This window comes from Psittacula echo (genome assembly GCF_963264785.1).
Source record: "Psittacula echo genome assembly, chromosome: 7".
Taxonomy (NCBI): domain Eukaryota; kingdom Metazoa; phylum Chordata; class Aves; order Psittaciformes; family Psittacidae; genus Psittacula; species Psittacula echo.
The window spans coordinates 61,045,870-61,071,910 of NC_137740.1; the positions used below are offsets into that span (position 1 = coordinate 61,045,870).

The 26,041-nt window shown below is 40.7% G+C and overlaps 1 protein-coding gene across 5 annotated transcripts in view; it reads left to right on the plus strand.

Annotated features, from left to right (window-relative positions):
* The window catches only part of WDR33 (WD repeat domain 33), a 68,910-nt gene that overhangs the window by 37,679 nt on the left and 5,190 nt on the right, over positions 1-26,041 (plus strand). The window contains exons 8-19 of one of the 5 annotated variants that reach the window (XM_080622407.1): positions 11,632-11,758; positions 12,313-12,482; positions 12,616-12,694; positions 13,093-13,203; positions 13,983-14,077; positions 14,990-15,076; positions 15,333-15,472; positions 15,844-15,996; positions 16,368-17,405; positions 21,836-21,938; positions 22,208-22,670; positions 22,767-24,958. In XM_080622407.1, the coding sequence (XP_080478533.1) occupies positions 11,632-11,758; positions 12,313-12,482; positions 12,616-12,694; positions 13,093-13,203; positions 13,983-14,077; positions 14,990-15,076; positions 15,333-15,472; positions 15,844-15,996; positions 16,368-17,405; positions 21,836-21,938; positions 22,208-22,670; positions 22,767-22,797 (2,597 nt within the window). In that variant the 3' untranslated portion in view covers positions 22,798-24,958. Of the gene's footprint in view, positions 1-1,970; positions 4,978-11,631; positions 11,759-12,312; positions 12,483-12,615; positions 12,695-13,092; positions 13,204-13,982; positions 14,078-14,302; positions 15,077-15,332; positions 15,473-15,843; positions 15,997-16,367; positions 17,406-21,835; positions 21,939-22,207; positions 22,671-22,766; positions 24,959-26,041 lie in introns of those variants that run through there. The other 4 variants (XM_080622405.1, XM_080622406.1, XR_013957308.1 and 1 more) reach the window with 4 other exon arrangements.

The following is a 26,041-nucleotide window of genomic DNA, read 5'->3' on the forward strand; positions in this document are numbered from 1 at the left end:
GGTTAAATTTTAAGGTTAAAAATGAACTTTGCTCCCTGATACAAGGTTGTGGTATTCACAAAAATCTTAAAATATACATTTGGCAGAACTGGTATCTTGCATCATTTTGCCAACAAGTCTGTTTTTGTGGATTACTTCAGTAGCAGTGGCATGCTCTTACATAGGCTTTTCTGAAATAGCAATTGTGCCACCTTCTTTCATTAAAGTCATCTGGTTTTGGTCTCTGCTTCTGTTAGTATTTGAATGAGAGTATTGTGGAGATTTATCTGTGCAAGTGAAGAGACTTCACTACCTCCTTCTTCCCCCAGTCACTGATTCATTTTATCAGCTATTTTATTTTACAGATTTCTAAGGTCCAACTTCCTAGAAGAGAATTACTGCGGTTTTCCATTCCTCAGCTTAGCTATTTCTGCACAGCTCAAGCAGCACTGTAAAAGGTGTTTTATTTGAAGAGCACAGAACAGTTTCACTCAGGGATCAGGATAGTAATCTTACTGGTGATGACTTCTCTCACTATTTATGTGCATAACCTACTTACTTTGTTCTTCCTGTTACTTTGCAAACATACCATTTTCCCAAAAGCACCGCTGTTTAGCTTCTCTCTCCTATCTCTGTAGTTTCATATATGGACCCAAGTTCATTGTTCTTATGTGGACTGGCTTGTACATTTCAGAGGCTGGAAAGATACTTTATATTTCCTTTTCTTTTTTGGTGTAAAATTAAAAGCTTTAAAAGCTGCTACAGAAAGGACCAAGAGAAATTAAAAGATTCCTAAGGAAAGAGCTTCTGTCTGAACCCCATCTGCCCAGTAAACACTGGGTTTTCTTTTGCCTTTTATTTGAAATTGATTACCTAGTTGGAATTTTTCTTAGTGCTTTGAGGCCAGATTTTTTACACAGCTGTAGGTGTTTGAAACGCATGATTGGAGTTTAGCAGGGATCTTTGGTGGTGGTGGTTTCATGCAACAAATACTCCAAAAGGCAGGAAGAAAATCCCATAGATAAATGGTTTATATTTTCAGCTTTTATTTCCAGAACGCTAATAACTAAAATCTCTGGACGTTCTCTGTCTTGGATTCGTATTTGGCTTTTTCTGTATTTTCTAGATTTTTGTTTAAACTTCTACAGAAGCTTTTTTCAAACTTTATTGTAGAGTTCAGAAAGTATTTTAAACTTCTTTTTTTTTCCTCTGGGAGTGGGAGGGTTTTGTCAAACAGTTTCTGTCCTTTAACTGGAAAATTGAACAAGTTTCATTTTGAAATATTAGACAGCGTTTCTGGTGCTGGCGTGGAGGGGTGTGTGATAACATCCAGGAGTTATTACTTCAGAGCAGATGTGGCATTTGAATTGAGTATTTTTTGCTTCTAAGGGCAAAAATTTCCTGTTCTAATCACCATTTTTTCCATGAAAGGTACAACTAATTAATGAGAATGTACACTGCAGTTAGCGTTGCAATGTGCTTTTAGGATACTTGCCTGCAAACCTCCACATGATGCCTTGATGCTGCTTTTGGGACTTTATACCATACTACTGAGTGCAATTACCTGTAGATTCAAATACAAAGTCAGTCATAGACTGCATTACGGAGGTAAACACCACTTTTAAATGCCAGTACAGTCCTGATACCTTGTCTGATTTCTTTTATACTCCTTTGAAGTCAGCAGTGAAAATATGTAACTGGTAGTCATTTCAAGGAGCATAGGGGTCAAATAAGTGTTCCATCTATCCGTAGTATGATGTGGTGTGGTCTGTTTAATTCTTGTATCCTCTGTTCTCATCTTGAAAGAACAGTCCCATAATACGTTGTCAGAGGAAAGCCCTCTGCCTTTCTTCTTGTCATAACCACCCATGTTGTGTTTATGTGTTCTCCATGTTTTTCCCCCCTGGTTTTGATATGTCTGACTTATTTAAGTAATCTTTGGATCGTTTGGACCATTACTCCCTGTTGACATCTCTCCCTTTCTTTGTTAGGTTTATCACACAAAATCCCCGGTAAGTTTTCAACACCATCTTTTTCCCTGTCTCTCTGTTGGATCAGATGTGAAGGAAGAGCTCTACTATTTCTTCCATTTATGTACTTGTGGATTTTAAAATGATACATGGGGATGCATGATATTTTAGAGAGCTGCATGGATGTTTACGCAGCCACACTCTACAAAACACTTCCTTAATAGATACCTATTTTTAGAATTGAAACAGAAATACAAAGTATTTGGGTTCCTCCACTTAAGTAGGGACTTCAATATTAGCTTTAAATCTGAAAGGAAAACGAATTCTTACATTGCAGAATTAGTAGGTAAGGTGGACTCAGGAATTAGCAGGAATGTGGACTCAGTTCACAGGTGTGGAGGTGCTGATAGAGGAAAGCACAGGAAAACAAGAGGAAATAAGAGCACTGATGGTGCAGGAATTTGAAATGAAATGTGGTAAAACATTCCTTGTTTCTGTCTCTCACCTGAGCTTATCTCTTCTCTGCTGCTTGATGGATATGTCAATGGAACTTATTATCTCTCCAGAGCCTTGGGTGGCATGGTTTAGTGTGAGGTGTCCCTGCCCATGGCAGGGGGATTGGAACTAGATGATCTTAAGGTCCTTTCCAAACCCTAACTATTCTATGATTCTATTTCTGTAGAGCTATTCAAATCACTGTTTTGCTCTTGCATTTTAATTACATTTTTGCACTGTTTCTTGTTTTGTTTTTCTTTGTTTGTTTGTTTGTTTTAATTCTGGGGTGTTTCTTCTCATTAGCCCACAGATCACCACTAGATTAGACACATTCGTAAGTCACCACATGGTAATTACATGCTGAGTTTTGGAGTTTCTTTGTTCTGTTTTAGTTCATGGTACTCTGCTCATTGTGTGTGTGTTTCTGTCCTCCTTTCTTATTTCAGTGGCTTGAAAATTGGTCCGTTGTGTTTGATATGAAAGCTCTCCTGTCTGTTCCACTTCACCTCTGTGTAGAAACAGTAGTGCTTTGTAGTTTAGGCCAATGTTATGTACTCTGCTTTCTGCCAGCAGTTCACTTCAGTAGACCTGCTGCTTCCTAGTGTACTCAGTCTTGGTGGTATTAGCAAATGCAGAGTACATTTGAAATGGCTTCTGCATTTAAAATGCAGAGTATTTTGTAATATGGCAATTGTAAAATGCAGGGTCCATGTATAAAGACATTCAGTGGCCTCTGTCTGCATATCCCTTCTTTTATCACTTACACTTGCTAATTGTCTGATTATTGGCTGACACAAATCTTTTCCTAGAGTCTATACAAAGTTTGATAATCTCTCTGTTGTTCCCTCACCCCACTCCTGGGCCAGCTGCTGCTCACTTATTACTGAGAGCAGTTGCTCATGCAGTATTTGCCCTACAATGAAAGAAAATAGTTTTCCTAACTTCAGTGTACCTGAACTCATTATTTCATCGCTTAACATGATAATGGTCTTATACTGTGAGGTGTTCTGTATTGGTAAACTGGCCATCAAAAGTAGCTTACATGGCTTTTTTGGTTGGCAAGAAGGAAAACAGTTCTCCTGTAAACTTGCTGCTCCTTGAAGTGAGAAGCTGGCTGGACAAGTGATGTTCTGTGACTGGCCAGATGAACGTGGCTGTCTTTAAAAGTAATTTACTTGTCTGGTAGAGAAGAGAGTTGATAGTATTTCACCTTTCAATGGGATGTAAGAAAGTAGGATCCTGTTCTGTACTCTCAACCATAAAAACATATTGAAAGCAATTCTTCCAATGAAGGGAGATCAGATTGACAGAAAGATCTTGGTAGTCCTTCTGTTTTAGGCATCATTATTAAAAGGTTCTGAGTTCACTTGGGAGTAAGGGTATATCAAATTATATGAAAGTAAAAGACTTCTTGTAACTTTTTTTGCTGGAATCCACACTTTTTTTTCCTTGGGTTTTAGTATCTTGCTGGGAGTAATGTCTGCTCATGTGGCCAGAAAATGTTAGATTAACCTCTAAACTAGGTATTTGGACTATGTCTGCTCGTGTGGCCAGAAAATGTTAGATTAACCTCTAAACTAGGTATTTGGACTATGCTTTTCTCTTGCAACAGCCATAATCACGAGCAGAACTTTAATGAGCATCCAGCAGGATGTTCAAGGAAATAAGTCCTGAAAATTATGAATGACGGTTACTCTTAGCTTTTTTAGAACTATTTGTTCTCTTCCTGAGTTGGGAACGGAGTATTCCACTTACAACCTTGATTGAAATTGCAGTCAGAACACAGAGCTGGTAGTAAGTTCTGTCCACTGATTTCCTTCCTTTTCCCTTCTCTCACTAGATTGTCATGCTGAAATGTAGGATGCACCAAGGTTTTTTGTTAATTTAGAAATGTATCTAAATTAATACTGTGGTTCTGCCAGTTTTGATGGTACAGGCTGTGAGCAGACTCCAAAACACTTGTATAGTTTCTGTTTGGAGGACTTGGCTGGGAACACTATGATGTGAAAGCTCACACTTCCCCGGGATACTTTCCGTTTTGTTATGCTGCCCAGCAAACTGATTCTGTGCCCAGATATAAGGCTCCAAATCTATGGGAACTGCAGACTAATGATTGCCAAAACCGTTCTGTTTCTCATCTTTGAAGTTCATACCTTTTCTTCCCTTGAAGGACCACCAGTTGTTCTATTCCTGGGCATGGCTACGCTGTCCGCTTTTCTGTATGGCATTATGTAGTACTAGCCATGCATGTTAGACTAGAGGTAGGTCTTGTCTGATAGCTTAAGGCAGTAAACACTCATTAGAGGCACTGCAAGCTCTTTCAGGTCCAGTGACTAGTATTAAATACTTGAAGGTGCCAGAAAACAAGCAATAGTAAATTGTGCAATATTTTCTCTCTGAGAGTGGGATTTTGGCTCTTTTTCAGCTGTTTGTTACGAGGAATGAGAATTTTTCTTACAATTGCTGTTCATTTTTAATGTTTCCTGTACAACGTTTGTTTTTAATATCATTAAATGTAAATATCATTGTAAATAAATATTTTCTATTGATGAAAAGCAAGTGTGTTGCTGCTTTCAAAGTAGGCTGGTTAATTTTTGGACAGAAAAGAACATCTGGTCCCAGCTACTTGACAAATAATGTAACCAGCAAAAAAATAAAGGATGATGTTCTGCCTTTTGCAGTTTAAAAAAGCCCTCTTCATTCTCTGATGAATACCTGCAAAGGAGTTACAAGTAATAGGGCATGAGATTTTTAATAGATAACTGAGTCTAAGGGCAAAGTAGAATCCAGGCTGCTTTTCATAAGTAATTTAACTCCAACTGTGATGAAAACCTGCCTTTGTCCTTCAATTCAGCTGCCATTATTGGCAAGCACTAATATATATATTGAATAGGAAGGTGTTGGACAGTTTTTAATGTGGTGTGTCTTCTCCTTCCATGCTTCCTGCCCTATTTTTTCCTCTCATTTCTCTTCAGCTAGCTCTGAGCTTCCTGATGGCTTTCTGCTTAAGGTTAATAACAACTTCTTGATTACTAATAATGCACTAAGCATTATGCTGCATTTTAAAGCATCGCCCCATAGGTGAACTGGGTGACAGAGTTAATGTTATACATACGGGTTTTTCTTTTTAAGTGCATGAAAGTGCGCTTAAAACTGGAAAATCTGGTTATTAAGCAAAATTCGTGAAAATTCTGTTATATTTTTAGAGGCTAAAATAACTTTGATAATTATCTGTGCTCAATCTAGGTAATAACTATGTCTTATGATTAGAAATTGTGAAACATGCATACTGAATTGATTTTGTCATATAGTTCTCACTTCTAAGAGAATGTTAAACAGCTCTTTGCTTGCTGCAGATGCTGGTCCCATTACTGTGCTGTTGCACAACCTGCTGTCAAACTTGTTTTTTTCTCTAGATGTTTTAAGCGTATACAGGAAACAACCTGATTGGGTGTAGGTGGTGCTAATGCTCAAAAATACATCCAGGAGTTAGGGACAAGCAAATCTATCTAAAAGGAAATGTATCTCTATAGTGTTTGTAGGCTCTAGCATGAACATGCTTAATGATTGAAACCAAATAGACCTGGCACCACAAATCTGAAGCAGTAAGACATTTTCAGTGCATAACTTCTGTTTCTGTTCAAAGCAGCGCATCTCGGCTTTGGAAGCTCCTCAGGATTCTACCTTCAATTCACTGAAGAATCTAAACATTCACTTTAACATACGAGTAGTCCCATTAGTTAGAACTGAACCCTGCATGATCCAGGTCCCAAATATGCTTGGGACGCAGCTGCAATTCTTGCCCTTGCTATAAACCTATACAGAAGATACTGTCATTGAATTTCAACTGATGTAAAGAATTCAGACCACTACATGCCATTATTGGTAATTACATGTAGCATAACATTTGTGTCGTGATTCTTTGCTGTTGTGCAAGCTGTGCAAGCCCACAGGTAGCATTAGGTTTAAACCTGGGGTTTTTATTCTAGTGTTTCAGGATTTTTTAGAGTTCAAACTATTCACTGAGCAGGATAAGCTCAGTTAGGACTAGCACATACGAATTGTAAACTCATTTAAGGGAACATTTTGGGGGTTGATTCCCTGTTCCAGGTGATGTTGGGAAAACTCATTAGCCCACACCTGTAATTTCAAAAACTAATCCCATGAGTGTGTACTGATTATTATGGGGTTTTTTAAACCACCTGATTTCACAGATGATAAAAATAAATCCCTGTCCTAACAGAAGAGCTTTTGTCCAGAAAGAAAACTTCTTATAGAACTCTTAAGAAATAATCCCTTTACATAGATTAAAACTCTAGCAGTCTCTTTAGACACCGTGTTTAATAAACTAACAGCTACAGAAAGACTGTGGGCAAATAAAGGAAAATAAAGTGTGAGTTTATGGGACAAAGGTCTGGAAGTATGGTGGCAGGCATTGTTCTTAATCCACCGAAGACTGAAAGGGCCTTTTCTCTTAATTTCTTATTCACCAATCTCCCCCATTATGCTCAAAAGAAAAAGCATACTGTGTATCTGAAGGTGGAGGGTTTCTGTGGTATTCATTCTTGAAGAAGAGAATAGGAAGTGAATAGGACAGCTTTCAAGAGGAGCAGAGTTCACAAACTGTACTGCATGGGGCAAAGAGCACTAAATTAATGCAATTAAAATATATTCTTATCCTTAGTGTTAGCCTGATGGGTATTATCAAAACAGTACCTAGGGTCTTGTGGGTATGAGGTATTCAGTTCCTAAGTGAGCTTTATGTAGCAGCAAGGAATTGCTAGGGGAATGGGTGACTGTCAGATAACATTTTAAAAGCTTTCCATAAAAACAGAATGGGCAGATAAATCCAATTTGCCTGGTAGGCTGGAAGCAACTAATAAAGTCCAAGAGGATTCTGGAGAAAACTCAAGTACCTTCCTGCTCACGTGGTTGTTTTCCATTATCTTTGACTTGCAGGTGTCTGTGTCCCCCTCACCCCACCTTCTTTTTGGGGGCAGAAAGCCATAGCTTGGACACTAGTAGGACCTGATGTCTCTTTGCAGATCCCTTGGAAACAATCCGCTACAAAGGGCCTGCTCTTACGAGAGGTGTTCTGTTAGTCTGGAGATAAAGATTAGGGGAAGGTGAACATTACTGCGTGCTGATGAACAGGCTTCAAGTCTGACCAATGCAAGTAGAGGATATGCAGTTCTATTTACTCCCCACTTAAAACAGCGTAAGAGAACCTTGTGTCTTTAAAAAAACAAAACAAATCCAAGCAGATAGAATAGCCTTAAGAATAAGGGTCATTCCTAGGGGAAAGGATATAATAGGAAAAAAAAATAGCTATAGCAGTAAACCTGATATAATTGACAGTTTATAGACAGCTGCATTATAAAATATCTCTATATAGAGATAGAAAATATACAGGTATACAGTCTAGATATAATCTAGACTGTAATAAAAAGACAGTGATCCAAAACAACTTTTTTACACCATCTACTGCATTCACTAAGTCATATATGCAGAAATTAGGGGAGAGAGGGGGAAATCAAGTCCTTAATTTACGCATACTTTTCCAGGCTTGCGACATGCTGGATTTGAGCTAATACTATTGCACATAATCTTATTATAGCTTGTTATGCTATAACAAGTGCTACGCTATCAGTGTTTTAATTAATGGGGTTGTGACTACAGTCACAAAATGTATTATGACATTTTGACTACAGCATCAAAAATGTATATGAAAAGTATTATTAGAGAACTACTTTTGTATCTGAACTTTTACGAGAATCTACATATGTTTGTTTTTATTTTCTGTGGGGTTTTTGTAAAGATGAGAAAATACTGTTTTATGCTTCGACATTAACTCATGATTTTAAACAAGTTCAGTTTATCAAGAGTCTTTACCTTCAATCTTTCATTTCAGTTTATAGGCCTTTCATTGCCATGACTTGTAACCAACTCACGCATTTCAATTTGTTTATCCATAAAGACAGGAGATGTTGTAACGTCTGTGCCTTTTACAGACAGGCTTAGGGGCAGGAAGAGTGCAAGTGTTGTTCAGAGAGGAATCCCCATTCCACCTCTCCTAGGTCAGACAGACATAAACGCAACTGTTGAAGTTACTGAGCAAAAGCTGTTTACAATCAGCAAATAAGGAATGTAAACTACAGAGATTTACATGAATTAAGGTTTGCTGAGTGTGATGCTTGGTGACAGGGGTTCTGTACCGCAGGAGAGTCCAATTCCCAGGTCTCAGCCTAGAACTAAGAACTGAAAATAAGTACAAAGGAATATCTACCAGGCTGCATTTTCTCTGGAGTTCTGTTTTAAGTACGTTTTCTGCATCATCTGTCTCATTACAAATAATAGTACGTGCATCTGTTGGCAGAACGAAGGGAAGCAACAGACAGTGTCAGTTGCTCCAATTTGAAAAAGGAAAAATAAGGATGAAGAAAGAAATTAAAAGGTCTGATGAGAGAATGCTGTTCATTTCTCTCCTGACTTAGTTTGTCCCTTGGGAATAGTTTATTTGAAGCATATTTGTTGTAGGAAAGAGTTTGTTTTCTCCTGAGAAGGCTTCACTGCATTAGGAATCTGTAGCTAAGTATATATGATGATCCCATTTAGTGCAAAACCTCTCTGGAGGGCAAGGTAGATCACTGTGATTAGATTACAAAGGAGGGCCCCAGTTTTCCACCTATTGCCACAATCTAGAGCACACTGTTTGAAAGATTGGTCTCTGCAGGCAATGCCACTTAGCTATCTTTATAATGGTTATGTTTTTAAATACATTAGGCTGCTTCTGAACCCTATGGTCGATTCCAGTGTGCTTCTGATGGTCAGAAGCCTGCTGATAAATACTTAATGATTTATCTTCTCTGGTTGCAAGTTCTGAGTGGCCTGGCATCTTTTATGACCTTTTAGCTTTGTGGTCTGGGCCTACTGTGTAGTGACTGTCAAACCTGGGTTCTGACCGGCCGATGAGTCTGGTGCTGTCCCATCACTGGCACTCCCTTTTGAAGACTTTTAAAGCATAGGGGCTTCAGTTGCTCTGTTCACGAGTATGGCTCTGACCTTGAACTGGATTGCCCGCTCCAAGCCTTTTTTCCCTCGGGGTACATATTTAGGCTGGTTTAACTCAGGTCTTGGAAGAAAAGCCTCAGTCGGGCCTTGCACAGGATGAGCTGTCATCCAGAGGTGGCCTTTCACCAGCATAACTCATTTTCCGGACGCAGTCTTACTTACCAGAGTAGCCCTTTATCTCTCGGTGCTCTTCCGTTACTAATTGTCTTTGTTTTGGGAGCAGCAAGGCAAATGTAATTCCCATCCATGTGGGTAGGGGTTTTTGTATGGTTTTGCTGGGGTTTGGGTTTTTGTATTTATGATAGTACTCGGGTATTCCAGTCTGAACACATTTTCACAGGGTTCAACTTGTTACTAACTGTAACAGAATGTTTCTGTATCAGGGCCTACTGTTGCCCTCGAATTAAAATCCCCTGTCTTTCCCTCGGGACTACAGGATAGGAAGTGCCTACACAATATCAGCAGCAAGTGTGAATTGCCTGTGACTATGGAGGAAAACCGTTCTCTTACTGCAGGCTGAATTGTTCTTCCCGAATAAACCCTTGGAAGCAGGGTTTGCTTAGCAGTCAGCTTCATGTTTTAGTTGAGCGAGAGGGAGTTAGAGCAAATCCAGACAGAGAGTACCTTTCAATCCCTTCCACATGAGAAGAGCCAGAGAGAAGGGACATGGTGCATCTCCAGGTGCCCCTCTGTTGATAGGACAGACCACCAGAGCAATCACTTGTGAGCGTATCAATAGTCTTTGCAGTTTGAGGATCCTGTTCTTCCCTGAGACCCCATATGTTCCAAGGGCAGTTCTGCCTTCTATGGCTGGGAGAAAAGAGTTGTGTTCCTTCCTCTTTATTGTCAGTCAGTCCTTGAAAGTTGTTCCCCATATGCTCATCAAAGCTGTATTAATGTATTCTCGAGTCGAGTATCTCTTCCCTGTCTGTCCTTTCTCCAGAGAGAGGAAAGTCGCACTCATTTGATGGAGAGAGTGCTCTCTTGTGTTAACATCTTGCTTTTAAGATAAAATATTGCTTATTACAATTAAATGTTTCTGTGCCTACAGGAAAGTTTCAGTTGATATTAATTTTTAATGTAGTGTTGGATTGAGGCCTATATTAAGACAGCTTGTGCTGCTTGAAGTTGTGTTTCACTACGTGGCAAAGCAGTACTTGTGGGAGTTGACTTTGATGGGAAACATATGTCTTTCAAGGAACATGCTACCATTCTTCCATACCATTTTATAACTTCAGTGCCTTTATGTTGCAGACAGCCCTCCCTTTCCCATCTTGCTTTTTTCTTTAGTTCCTGCGTGCTGCCTCATTTCCTGGCATTAATTGTTGTCTTTCCCTTAAAGTGGGCTGGCATGGAGAGAGATCAGAGGAAGAAATTACTGCTTGCTATTTCTTCTCTAAATCCCTATCGTTCAGCTCAGAAACCTCATTTTGTTGTGTAGCAGGAACAGGCATTTCTTCTTGCAGATCTTACGTCATCTGAGCAGCAGTGATTCTCTCTTTGTTTAAAGTGAAGTGATATCCCTAGGGTGATGCTTAACTCTTGAGCCTTAGAAAAACCTCAATCCCTCTGACCTGATAAGAGGTTATATTTCATAAGATATCTCTTCATCGTATGCTGATTTAGTTTTCAGATCCGTAATGTCATTTCTTTGTTTCCTGACAGGACAGCAAAAGCGTACTGATAGGACAGGAATAAATACGTGTTTGCTTTTGATTTCTGCAGCGTTTCACAGAATAGGGAAGTGTCACAGTGGTTCTTTCCCTTTCTGCTTCCATACAGACTTTTTATCAGGGTTACGTTTAAAACACTGTGTAATAATACAGGGCCAAAGCCTAAAGAAAAGAGTACTAGTTTAAGCAGAAACTTCTTAGAGACTTCTGATGTTGTTGAAGTGAGCTTTGTTTGAGGATGTAATCCAAGGAGAAGGTGGTCCCAGTGATTAGTGGGAAGAAGGCACCTAAATCAGAAGAGATTTTATTTAGTTTGCTTTGGTTTTGTGACCTGTGCTCTGTGATGGGCTTCATTCAGTTTTACATCACAGTTATAAAGCGTGTACCCTTTAATTTTTCAGCATCTGAAATGTCAAAATGAACAATTTTTATCTCCTTAACAGGACATGGAGCAGATGTGAAATGTGTTGACTGGCATCCTACAAAGGGATTAGTTGTATCAGGAAGTAAAGATAGCCAACAGCCCATTAAGTTCTGGGATCCAAAGACTGGCCAGAGCCTTGCCACACTGTAAGTTCTTGCCCACAGATCTTGATTTGCTGAAATACAAGCTAATTTCATAAAACTTTTTCATTCCTTTCTTAGCTTTTTGTCTCGCATCTTTTCAGCCATACCCAATTGCTTCAAATATGAAGCTCGCGCTTTAGCTCTGCCGGAAGATTTAGAGGTTAGATGAAGACAAGTCTACACTTGGAAAACTGTGACTTTAATATGGAATATGAATTTAAATTTCCTTTGTCCTTCTCTGTAGACCTGCTGCTCACACAATTCTCATTTGGAAAGCAAGCCTGAGATATGGAAACACAAATGAGATGTTTCATCTGGCTGATAAAAGTTTCTTACACTGCATGGGAAACATGCACAGTAACTGAATGCTGTCTCGATGGGCACTACCAGTTGCTCTGAAGTATCCAAGAACAGGATTGAGGCGTAGGGCCTTTGCACAGAAAGCCACAGTATCCTGGTTTAGTAGCCTTAACTACTTTGCTATTGATCAGAATATTTGGGACTGGTAAATTATCAGGGTTTTAGTGTGTCTGAGAAATCAGTATCGGGACAAACAGTCTATCTGCTTGCAGGCATGCTCATAAAAACACAGTGATGGAGGTGAAACTCAATCTGAATGGCAACTGGCTGCTAACAGCTTCTCGTGATCATCTCTGTAAGCTCTTTGATATTCGTAATCTGAAAGAAGAACTTCAGGTCTTCAGAGGTCATAAAAAGGAGGCCACAGGTCAGAATTTGTTATATTCTGTGGGATTTTATTAATAAGTTTGGATTAAAACTTAAATTTTTTGAGATCCTGATTTCCATTCATTAGAAATCCTGTGTTGTACTGTCTGATTGTGGCTTACTTTGTATTTCAGCTGTGGCCTGGCATCCTGTCCATGAAGGGCTGTTTGCCAGTGGAGGATCTGATGGTTCTTTGTTATTCTGGCATGTTGGGTATGTAGCATTTTCATCAGCATGTTAGATAGGCATTGGTCAGATGCGCTTCACTGATGAAGAAGTTTTCCTGTGCAGGTGTGTTTTTAAAGGACACAGTAGCTTGCACTGAAAACAGCTTTTTGTTGAGAGGGTGATGAATGGTTGAAAATCCTGGTTTCCTAGAGCTTGTTCTGAGATGTTATAATTATTTTGTTTCTAAATGTACAGTTAAAATCCCTTCGTTACCGAGCTCCTTATTGAGAACAACTGAGAACGTTCAATTGACCCAATAGAAAAATAACAGAGGCTTGTGTTTAGCAAAATATGGCACAGAGGAACAACTGAATAGCAAAAGGTTTGTATTGTGGCAGATATTCACCAGTGTCGTGATTGATTTGTTTATTAATACGCTTCAGGGTTGAGAAGGAGGTTGGTGGAATGGAAATGGCCCATGAGGGAATGATCTGGAGTCTGGCGTGGCATCCCCTTGGACACATTCTCTGTTCGGGCTCAAATGATCACACCAGGTACTCTCAAGTATTTAAAGAAAAGATCTAAGGGAATGTATGTACACTAGGAAGGTGCATGGCATCAGTGAACAAAGAATAGACGGGGATGATTCTGATACACAACCAATGTGCAAAGCAGAGACACAAACTTACCTAAATAGGAAGGCACTGACTTTTTACACTAAAATGAGTGTCTAACGTCTTTCTTTCATGTAAGAAAGCCTTAAAAATACTAGGATTTGGGGTTTATGAGAGCTTTGAAATCTCCTGAAGAAATTCTTAAGAAAGAATTGTTATAGTTTCTTGCTGAAGAAATCTTCTTGCCTCCACAGCATTTTTTTTCCTGCAGATCATCTGTCTTTTCACATTGCAAGCATGTTTGGAGGCACAAACTACGTGCGTTTAGGTTGAACATGCTGTAAACATGGAGTGATCTTTAAGTGGAGTGAATTTTCCCATGTGGATGTGTGTATTGACAAGTTTAGCTGTGTGTAAGGATGTGTTTGAGTAGAGTGAGGAGTTTTTTGAATGGACTAGAAATGTATCTGTCTGTTCAGGGTCTGATGTTGATGCCTTGTCCTTATACTTCTTCTGAAATATAACTGTATAATTGAGTATGATAATTGTTGGGGTTTTATTTTTGCTTTGAACCTCACACCTAACGTTCAGATCTAGCACTGAACTTGATCTAGTAAGAATTGAATCCTTATATAATCAAGATAGCATGCTATAAAAGTTAAAGAACTAATTACATTAATCAGACCTTTATTGGAGATCATGTAACTTCCTTTTGACAGCAAGTTCTGGACTAGAAATCGGCCTGGAGATAAGATGCGAGATCGTTACAATTTGAATCTGCTGCCTGGGATGTCAGAGGATGGCGTGGAATATGGTAAGGCAATTTCCCTTAATATGGAAGAAAGAGGGTTGGGCTCAGGAACAAGCCTTGGTCATTAGCTGACACTGAAGTGCAGCCTCTGGATAAGGTGATGAAGTAGTCTTACAGCATTGGTGACTACCTAGGCAAAGATACTTTTTCATTAAGATGACCATGATCATACTCTGTCTGTTACCAGCGATCACCATTCCAACAGTGAGTTTTCATTTGTTTCTGCAGCTCCAGGAGGTAAGACCTGCTCTGTGAATCACAGGAACGAGGTTTGGTTCCCTCTCGGGCACTATCTCCAGTACCCTTTTCTTCTGGAAACCTTCATGTGACTTCAAGACTTCCACAGTCCTGAACTACAGCAGGAAAATCTTTCAAATTACTGAACTTGACTAAAATCTTAGCACTTTCTTAAGGTTTTATTTTGGGAATTTTAGGCTGTTCAGGGCCTAAGATTGTTAAGGTAATGGTAATTTGCTCTATGGCATGCCTCAGCAACCTTTTCATCTCTGGGGTTGCATCTGCTTCTTCAGATTTTGGATGATTTTCTCTTTTGTGTTTGGGAATGTTAATTGAAATACAGCACTTTAATACAATTTAAGTTTTTAAATATATAGATTTGTTCTAACAAGAATGTGTCTGGGTTAGTATTTCCTTTTCTGAGGAAATACATAGTACTGTGTATGGTACCCTATGTGTAACTTTCCTGAACGGATACAGTTTCTGACCTTTTGGAGTGTGTTTTTGAAACTGAATTTGCAGTTCTTTTAATATCGTGTAATTCAGGTATGGAATTCAAGTGACCCACCACTTGTGAAATATGTCACGATACCAATGGCAAAAGCACGTGAGACTCTCAAGGGATAAAATGATAACGTAAAGGAAAATGTTCCAACTGTAAATGTTGTTTTTCTCTAGATGATCTAGAACCCAACAGCCTAGCAGTTATTCCTGGGATGGGAATACCTGAACAATTGAAAATAGCCATGGAGCAAGAGCAGATGGGTAAGTAGTAGCCGTGGGGAAGCATTTTCCTGAGCAATCCAAACACTGTGTGACTTCTTTGATTCTTTTCCATATTTTGATGGCACAGATTGCTTGGGGTTTTTTCCCTCAAGTTCTGCATTGTGCCTATTTCCCATGTAAAGGAGGAAGAGTTGAAAACCTCCTGGTCTCTTTTGCTAAATCAGCTATGAAGAGAGTAACAGCATTTCTCTGTAAACCTGCATTGCTCTGACTGTTTGTCTCCCTGGTGCTAAAGGGAAAGATGATTCCAATGACATTGAAATGACAATCCCAGGACTGGATTGGGGAATGGAGGAAGTAATGCAAAAGGACCAAAAGAAGGTGCCACAGAAAAAAGTGCCCTATGCAAAACCAATACCAGCACAGTTTCAGCAGGTAAGCACCTGATACACAGTGACCAGGAGAACAACTTGTTACTTTTCCAACTTCAGACAGTGTGTGGCTGTTGAACTGCTTTGGATTTTCAGTATCGGCTCTTTGGTATCAAAACCCACTGCAAAATATTTTACCACAGTAGTTAATTTAATTATTATTTAAGCATAAAATATTTGGTTAAGTCCTTATATCTTGTATCTGTACCTGGAAAGTATAGGAGATCTAGAAGATATGGAAGTTTTATTCAGTATTGCTTTTAGCTTCTGTATATCCACCTTACACAGCATTCCAGCATATCCTTTCCTAACGCAGCAGTGTATCACGTACACATTGCTCCACAGAATTCATCTTGTGTTTACTGTTCTTTATAGGCATGGATGCAGAATAAAGTTCCTCTGCCTCCCCCACCTGAGCCATTGAATGATAGAAAGGAAGATATTAAGCTAGAGGAGAAAAAGAAGACACAGGCAGAGATTGAACAGGAAATGGCAGCACTTCAGTACACAAACCCGCAACTCTTGGAGGTATGTATGTAAAGACAGATATGAGCAGATTTGTTTGAGCAAGTGGTCTGTGGGGTATGTTTGGACCTCAACCTTAAAATTAGCATCTTGTTTTTGTCTTCACCTTTTAACCCCCCCCCAAAACCCACAAACCAACCAACTAAGCATCTAATTCGACTTAATGCATGATGCTATGACACCTTCAGTGAGGCTCCCACATTTCAGTTAACTCATACCGATGTATGGATCTCTGCAGTTGTACTGCTGTTAATGGAGAGAAAAGCACTAAGCCTTTTTAAACTCCTGAGAAACGAGAACGTTGCTTCTGATGTTTAGTTGTTACATATACTTCTGTGCTTGGCTGATTATCTGAGTGTCTCTTCTTTGGGCAGCAATTGAAGATTGAGAGACTTGCACAGAAGCAAGCTGAGCAAGTGCAGCCACCACCTCCAGGAGGCTCTCTTCACGGACCCCAGCCTTTTCCAGGGCAAGGCCCAATGTCACAGATGCCTCAAGGATTTCAGCAGCCTCTTCCTCAGCAGATGCAAATGAATATGCCTCAGATGGGACCTCCTGGTCCACAAGGACAGTTCAGACCTCCAGGACCCCAAGGGCAAATGGGACCTCAGGGTCCTCCATTACACCAAGGAGCTGGAGGTCCACAAGGGTTCATGGGACCACAGGGGCCTCCAGGTCCCCAAGGGCCTCCACAAGGAATGCCACGGCCTCAGGATTTACATGGACATCAAGGGATGCAGAGACATCCAGGTCCTCATGGGCCAATGGGACCTCCAGGCCCACAGGGTAATGCTGGCCCACAAGGCCACTTGGGACCACAGGGTCTACCTGGGTCTCAGACTCATTTAGGACCGCAGGGTCCACCTGGCCCACAAGGTCACTTGGGTCCTCAAGGTCCTCCTGGTGGTCAAGGAATGCAAGGGCCACCTGGTCCCCGTGGAATGCAAGGACCTCTTCCTCATGGCATGCAAGGAGCTCCAGGATCTCAAGGGATGCAAGGCCCTATATCTCAAGGGCCTTTGATGGGACTTAATCCAAGAGGGATGCAGGGTCCACCAGGACCCAGAGATAACCAGGGACCTACTCCACAAGGGATGATGATGGGTCATCCGCAAGAAATGAGAGGTCCTCATATGCAAAGTGGTTTACTAGGACATGGTCCCCAGGAGATGAGAGGTCTCCAGGGACCCCCGCCTCAAGGTACAATGTTAGGACCACCACAAGAATTGCGTGGGCCACAAGGCCAGCAGGGACCTCCACAAGGCTCTTTGGTAGGGCCTCAAGGAAACATGCAAGGACCTCAGGGACAACCGAACCCTTCAAGGGGGCCGCACCCTTCCCAAGGCCCTCTGCCTTTCCAGCAGCAGAAAACACCTCTGTTGGGTGATGGGCCTCGTCCCCCATTTAATCAGGTATGTATCAGAAGGTCTGTATAACGAGAGTGTTAAGAATGTAGGAATGATAATGTCATGCAGTAGAAATGCAAAGCAAGAGCTGAGAGGCTGAAGGTTTGGTATGCTTGCCAAAAGCGAGGCCCCAGGAAAACTTAAATGATATTGAAAAGAGTTATGTAGTTTGGAAACAGCAGAGGTAACTGTAGAAAAGGGATTATTGGAAACACTGGTATTGAAATCAGTCTGCTATGAAAATATGTAACTCCAGTTGTTTTAATTTGAGGACACTGAACTGTTAATGGTGAGTTTCCTGGGGAGTAGGTAAGCACTCATAAGAGTGGTATCTAAACAAACCGAAACTTGTATGTATTAATCAAAGCAAGTTACTATCATCTCACAGTTGTCCCAGGGTTAGATAATCCAAACCATGGGAGGAATTACCATAGATGCTGGCACATCTGGAATCAGCTTGGGTCTGGTTGAATTTACCAGTTCAGACTGAGTGCACAGGAGCACAGTTTCAATACCCACATCCACCCTGCTTCCTGCCTTGGTCTGGAAATACTTTACCTACCTTTGTACTTTGTGGATGTACACCAAGAACTCATTACTGCACTATTTGCCAAGAAGCACGAGGGGGAGGACAGGTATCAGACAGGTTTGTCTGATGTTCCCGTGCTGTGTTGCCTTGACATTCAGCTCCAGGAGGATTCACCAGCTCAGCTGGGCAATACACTTGTGCGTAGCTGACCTGGAATACTGGGTATTGATGCTTACAGGTTCGCCAATTAATTCTGCAGAAATCAAGTCAGGTTTTGATTAAGTCTGGTTCACTCCCAAGTACAACCTGCTCTGCCTTCTTCAGCATCTTTCATAATGGGCTTTTCCATCTTCTGATCTACCACAGATAATGCAGAGCTTTCTGTGCTTTTTAGCTCTTTCAAGTTCCTATTTGTATGGCACTAATCCTGTACTTAAAATTTCTCTTGACTGTCTTCAGCGTCAAGGTTAATTTTGAAGGGGGTGTTTGGAAAATGAAAGCCTGTTCATTCAGTTTTATGGAAGTGGGGTTTTCTTAAACCAAATTCACTCTTTCAGACTTGCACTCAGTAGTCTGTAGTTAAAGCTTTAGGCAGGTATGCATGTAGTCCTTAGTGTGTACCCTGCTACCAATCACAGTAAGTGATGACATACTGAAATGAGCTTTAACTCAGTGATACCATTTCAGATTGGACTAGCCTGCTAATTGTGGTTTTATTTGGCTGGTTTTTGCCTTACGAACATGAGCAGTAATTCCCTCCACAAGTCTGTTAATGTGATGCTGTTGCTGAGGTTTCAAATGAGAGTTGGTTCCATAACCATCTAACTTGGATCAGCATAATGTTTTCCATTGCTATCCCAGGGAGACAAACTTTTCTGCACTGAGAGTAACCACCAAGCTTGTGTGCAGATAAATGTTTGGGTATGTTTGCATATGGGGGATGGCCTTACCTGACCCTGCTGTTAACACTGGTCAGAATTCAGTAAGTAGCTTTTGATAGGTGGCTGCTTATTTTCAATGAATGCTGCTATCTTGAGGTCTTTCACAGGTGCTAAAAGAAGGCAAAGCGAAGTGGTTTTGACCCTTTTTCCTTCCTTGTGCTGCTTTGGTATGATAATGTCTTTTAAAAAGGAGCAGATTTTAAAATTCACCGTGTCAGCTTTTGCTCCAGCTTGCTTCATTGTAATATGATTATAGGAGAAGTTCCTATTTAAAAAGGCCCTATCTGTGATTATTTTTTAAATAATAGGCTTTAACTTGGGTTTTGTTCTGAATTTCAAATTTATCTTCTGTAAACTTGTACAAATCACTTGCCTTCCTTTTCAGCAGCAGAAGCCTATGAATGTCTGTCTGCTTTATCAATGGCTTGTACCTTTATATGGCTTTGTGAAGGTTAATCTCCATGTAAGATCCCACTATGACCTGCATCTGCTGTACTTGGGAAAGCAGGGATTTACTGCAGAGTGTGTGGGCAAGATACACATCTCTTCCTGAATGTGAGATCTGCTGCCTTCTGCAGATGTGAAACAGGGTAGGGAGCTGTTTATGAGAAGGAAATTGCCTGAGATGTGATTGTTGAAGTCTTGTTCTGGAAATAGGCCTGTTGATACTGAAATGCAGATAGATAAATAGGATATTCCCGAGTTAGCAGTAGTGCTTTGGAGCACTTTTGCTATTGCTAATTTAGCTTTGATCTTTTCATTCCTTTGAGATGGATGTGCAGAATGTCTTGTCATCCACTGGTTAAGTGAGGTACAGATATTCCAGGCCTTGTTCCTTGTCCACACAGACACAAACTTTAGGAGCTGGGGCCAGATTTCAGAAGAAATGCAGTTTTTTCTTAAGGGTGAATACAAAGGATTCTTTCCCCCTTCAGTGCAATCATAAACCAGCTGTGCCGTTTGCATTTATAGGGCAGATAGGCTGGTGATGTGGAGCAGTTGCATTCTGCAGCAGCTTATCTGAGTTGTGCAGAACCTGAAAGGCTTGTGGAAAGGCAGTGCTATAGCTTTGTCCTCCTGTCTTGTCAAAGCACGATTTGTTCCTTTGTTTGGAACAGAGGTTTTTGCTAAACACTGAGGAAACTCATTCAGCGAGTGCCAAAAACTGCTGCTTTGGTTAAACACCAGTGGTGTAAATGTAAGAAGTTCATTAAAGCTTATTATTGTAAGTGTATGCTAAATATATGAGAAATCTTGGAACTCCAGCAAGGTTTTAGTCAAGAACGGCAGAAGCATTGTGAGAGCTGGGTCTTACCTAGTAAGGGGATTTATTTGTTCTGGGCTCAAGTCAACATTCAGTCATTAGGAAAGTGGTTTTGGTGGTTGTGTTGTTGGTTTTTTAATAGGGGTTGGAACAGGTCTTTTATTATGATGCTTTTTTTCCAAATCCCTTATGATATTACTCGATGCAAGTACACTACAAACCTATGATGCTTGTAGTATGTATTTGTGTGCTTTTTGTTGTTGAGCACTCGACTGCAGTTGAATATGGGTTTAATTGAACACCCGTGTTTCAAAATATGATGGGAAAAATACACGAAGGAACTTACTGCTCCTTTGTAAAGAGAAAGAAAAAGGTAGTGCTTCTAAAAAAATCAGTGTAGAGCATGAAAATGACTTAACTTTGATTCATGGAGAGATTAAGCAGTGTAATCACACAATGACGGAGTATAGGGGTTTAAGTATTTACAAACTACCTGCAGTCTGGAGGGATTTTTAGAAGCCAGTATGGAGGTCAAGCATAAGTCTTCAAGTTAGACATGTGTGGGGCAAAAATAGTCCATGTTCAGGGTTTTCTGGTATGGTTTTGGGGGGACTTTATTTTTTGGTGATACCAACATAAAAAGGTTTTGTACGGCCATCTTGCACGTCTCAAGTCTGTCCTCTTCGCAGTGATACGTTTTTGTTGTTGGATCTCATGCTACAGTGTAAATTACATCGTTCCAGTCAAGTACAAACCCCAAATGATGACCTTTTGTCTGATTTCTGCTATTTAAAGGCAGAATCAGACAGTTCAACCGTACTATTTCCTGGCCAATGTCGTCAGAGTGGGCCCAGTGTAAAAGTGGTACCTGTAGAAATCTCTCATGGGTTTGTGACAGTGAATTTAAAGATTATTTTACCCTTTGCAATTCACAAAAGAAGAGAGAAAATAACAAAATACTTACACATATTTAATTTTCCCTTTGGGATCATGTTACTTGCACAAACGTCTGCTCGTTCCACTCTTTCTGCTTGAGAAAAGCTTCTACACTGCCTGCCTTTAGCCCTGTCGTTGCATACTAACCCATTGACAACGTGTCTCGATGCTTAGCCAAGTGTTAGGATTTGCTTTTGATCCTAGAATTGGAATTAAGAAAACCCAACTCTGCCAGCATGTTTAAAATGAAACTCATGTATTTCCTTGTGAAAAGTTTACAAGGGTTATTTGTAAAAGTCCTTATTTTTTCTTTGGCATTGTTTTATTTTCTTCATTTCCAAAGGAAATCTTTGGTCTGTGCTGCTCTTTAACTGCATTTAAATCCGTACCTGGTATTTTTCAATCAAATAGACAGAGTTTCCTCATCTGCTCTAACAGAGGCTCTGTTAGAATCTGTTAGAATATGTTAGCTCTAGCTAGAATGAGCTTTATTATCTTTGGTTGTTACAGGTAAAATTCTAATCCCTAAAAAGCCGAGTTTGCTATAAAATGATGTGTTCCTCAGACAGTGACTGAAAAGCATTACTGATGTGAATGTCTGACAGACTAGGCAGAAACCCTTGGAAAAGCAGCTGTTTCTCTTGTAATACCTGTGCGGATGCAGTCTTCATGTAAAGAAAATAGTTTTGCCCCCTTAGCAAATGCTTAAAAGCAAAAATACTCACCCATGGCAATTCAGATGGCTTTTCTTATTATATGCTTATAGGATGCACAGAACCCAGGTCCTCCACCATTGATACCAGGACTGGGGCAGCAGGGAGGACAAGGTCGCCTTGGCCCTCACAACCAAGGACCAGGTCTTAATAAAGGTATGTTTGTTCTTCTGTGAGTAATTCTACTAAAGAGGCTGTTCCAGTGCAGTGCATTGAGACAGAAAAAGCTACAGCAGAGGACAGGGCCATGACGGAGAGGAAAGCTTCTGTAGACTTGGGCAGGAACATAGAGGAAACGTTGTGCCAGAAGAGAATGATGTAATGTGACATGTATAGCGTGTACTTTGTAGAACTGTACGAACTAGAGCATCCTAAAGCCTTTTTAGAAACCATTACAGAAATCTGCTATGATTTTTTCCCTCAAGGTGACTCCCGTGGTCCACCAAACCATCACATGGGCCCTCTCTCAGATAGAAGGCACGACCAGAACAGTGGTGGTCCTGACCATGGGCCTGAGAGAGGGTTGTTTCGAGGTGGCCAGGAGTGGGGTGATGGTAGAGACAGCAGGGGCATGCCAGATAGACGAGGACCTCACCCAGATTTCCATGATGACTTTGATCGACCAGATGACTTCCGTGACGACTTCCATCCAGATAAGAGATTTGGCCATCGATTACGGGAATTTGAGGGGAGAGGAGGCCCACCGTTGCAAGATGAGAAATGGAGACGAGGTGGACCTGGGCCTCCCTTTCCTCCTGATCACAGGGAATTTGAAGGAGGGGGTTCAAACCGTGGGCCTCCTGGTGCTTGGGAAGGACGCAGACCTTCGGATGATAGATATCCACGGGATCCTGAGGATGCACGCTTCCGAGGAAGACGAGATGAGAGGTAAGAATCTACTCATTTTTGTGAGGGGTTAAAGGGTAAGTGGAGGGAATTCTTTCTTCCTGGTTTCCTTTTCATTAAGGAGTCTATCTGTTTCAGATTTATAAACTGGAAACCAATAAGGAAATGAGAACTCTAATATACCTGAGTATAGAGTCCATAAAAATCATTCAGTAATAGAAGAAAAATGGTCATTGTACACAGCAGCTTCCGTGTCTTTAAACAGTAAGTAAAGAGAAGGCAGGAAATCTTTAGAGAAGATCCAGTGACACAGGATGAAGATTTGAGACCGTTTTGATGAAAATTGAGAGGAAACTTGAAGGTTAAAGTGGCAAACTTTTGAACACTAGAAGTGGATTTTGAGACTTTGTCTCCAGCCACAAACTACAGCATGACTGTAGGGACTGTAGAATGAGATGTAAGATACTTGTAAGGAGCAGAACAGTGATCCTGCTATCAAATATAAGGGACAGAGCTACAGCATCTGCTGGACTGTTGAGACTATTTTCTCTTGGGTTTGCTTGTAGAGATTTTATTTCTCTTTCTGACTTTATTTCTTAATGCCAAGCAAAGAACTCGGAGATACCCAGCTTACAGCAATGTCCACATCATTGCTCACAGTTTCCAAACAAATGGAAGGGATGAATTTGTGTCTAGTTACAAATGTAAATATGGAGGAATTATGCTAAGTCAGCAAAATTAACTGTCATCGAAATGGCTCCACATTCATGCTAGTTTAACCAAGTTAAATTTGGCCTCCAAGGTCTAAGCCTCTCACTGACCACCAACTCTGTATGTATAAGAACATGTACAAATATCTTGTGGTCTCCACATAATGTGAACTTTGTGTGTTTCAGTTGCCTTTTTAATCATTTTCTCACATTCCTTTTACTTTGCATCTACACAGCTCTTCTTTTAGCTGTTTTCTCCCTAGCTCTGTAAAGCTGTACCTTCCTTTTGTGTGAAGAGTATGAAAAGAAATGAACAATAAGTAAGAGAAGGTAACAAAGCCATTTTTAAAGAGTAGAGAGAACCCAAGCTGAATGCTCTGCAGTACAGAACGCTCAAAGACGCAGCAGACAACACTTTTAGAAGCTCAGTAGAGATTTTCAAATCTTACATTGGAAATGCTGTGGGACTGGAAGGTATTTTATGATGATCCTGATTTTTAGAAAGGTTTCAGGAAGATTCTAAGGACCTTGTGACCTGTAAATCTAACTTCTGAACTAAGAGGAGTCTGCCTGTCAGAGTGCAAGTGCTTGTACAGTCTGGTTTAAAAGGAATCAGCACAGGGCTCTAAAAGGCTTATTGTGCTTGCAAACTTCATGAATTCCTTTGAATGAAGGCAAATTAAGTGCCATTTACTGCAGATGCTGAGGTGAACTCAAGAATCCCAACCCCTCATATAGCTGACTTGGTTTGGAATTTAGACTGTAACTGGTTTGATGAAGCATGAGAGGGAAATGTGTGTATGTGTGTTTCTCTCTGATTTCCCATCCTTTTCATCCCTGTCCTGTTCTTAGTGTTCCTATGCATGTTAACATGACGCTTCTACTGCAGAGACCTGCCTCTTCCTGCCTGCCAATCTGCACAGTTTGTAGTTCTGTACGTTAAGGTCCTAGGCCTCAAGGAAGAAGATCCAAGGGCAGTCTAAACAGAAACTGAGCTCTATGCAAGGCAGGGGTTTACACGTGACTGATATGAAATAGAATAGACATAACACAGTATCAGGAGCTGTGGCTTTGTCAGGCATAGGTATGATAGATTTCAAAACTAAACTGTGTCCATAACGTTGCCTGGAAACAAAAAGGAAAGGCCCTATTCCTGCTAGCCATAAGACTTTGTGTTGCAAATCTTGGTAATTTACATGCTAAGCAGAATCACACCATGTCAGTATTAAAATGGGAGGCCCTCTAAAGAACATCTAGGGGACTGTGCTGTTTCAAGGCTAAACAATATTGCAATGTGATCATCTGAACCATTTGTACCTGAAATTGCTCAGTTTGTTCTCCCAAATCACCCAGGTTAATGTAAAATGGTTCATTGTCCATACACAGCACTCCCTCCATCCACTGTTGTACCTCTACAGGCACAGCAGCCTCCTCTCTGTATTGTGGTTGTTTTCTGGGAGGTGGAGACAGACCTATTGTTCTTCATGAAAATAAACTGTAAAAGTTTAACAATATTGTATTGTGTTCTGACTACTGTTAAAATATTTAACTTTGTAATTAAAAGGTTAAAGTTGTTAAAATTCTAAATAAAAGTATCTAAAGTTTTGCTTGTAATAGGATGCACTGTGTCGTTAATGAGCTGGGGAAGGGGACGCTGCACAAAGCAAGCACATCCATGTATTATGGTCGTTACAATTTGGCCAGCGTGGACCTGGGAAGAGAGGGGAGGTGGGGGGGGCAGCAGTGGGAATGGGCAAACAGTGCCCTGCATTGTGTGCTGCTGCTGAGGGGTGGGCAGGAGCAGCGTGGGGTCGCGCTGACCGCGAGCACTCCTGAACCAGTGTGCCTGTACCGCATAGAGCTCTCGCCTGTGCTTGCACAGAAACGGGGCTGTAAACTAAAGCAGTCCTAACAACCGGTGCTAGATAGGGTACACTTCTGGAGGCGCAGTAACACACAGAACGCATCTGTGCTGCAAGCGTTTAAACTGGCAGGGTGAAAACCAAAACTACCGGTGTTCAGGCAGCCACCGACAGGCTTACCTGAAGTGGCACTGACAGGTCATTAAGAACCATTCTTCTCTCTGAACATCTCGGCTAAAACCCCAGTGTGATACTGGAGGAGCTATACTCGTTTCACATGAGATGCACAACCCAGTCATAGCAAATTACTGACACGGGACTTACAGATATTATCAGCTTCAGTGTCAAAGCTGCCTTTTGCTAAGCAAAATCCTTCATTATTGCAGCTGAATAAACTGCTCTTCAGGTTGTAGAATGCCACTGTGCACGCTGTTCGACAGTCACTCTCATCCCTACAGAGCCAAAGGCAGTTTAGATGCATCTGCTAAAACTGTAAACTGAGAAGAATGGAACAGAAAAGAGAATGTTTTAGCATAGCAAAAATCAATGGAATGAGATGCTGATGTGTTCTGTTACAGCCATGACTCTCATTGCTTGAATTCTTCCAGTTTGTTTTTATCACTACAATGGAAGGGAAAAAAATGGAAGGGGAAAGAAGACCACTACATTAAGGGAAATTCACTTATACTTTACCTTCTATTTGTCATCACTCACTGATTTCTCCACACCCCCCCCTTTTTTTTATTAAATGAACACAGTATATTTGAAAGTATTTTTCTTGTTTGAAAACCCAACACAATCAACAGAAGGAAATGAGGGGAAACTACAAAAATGAATAAAC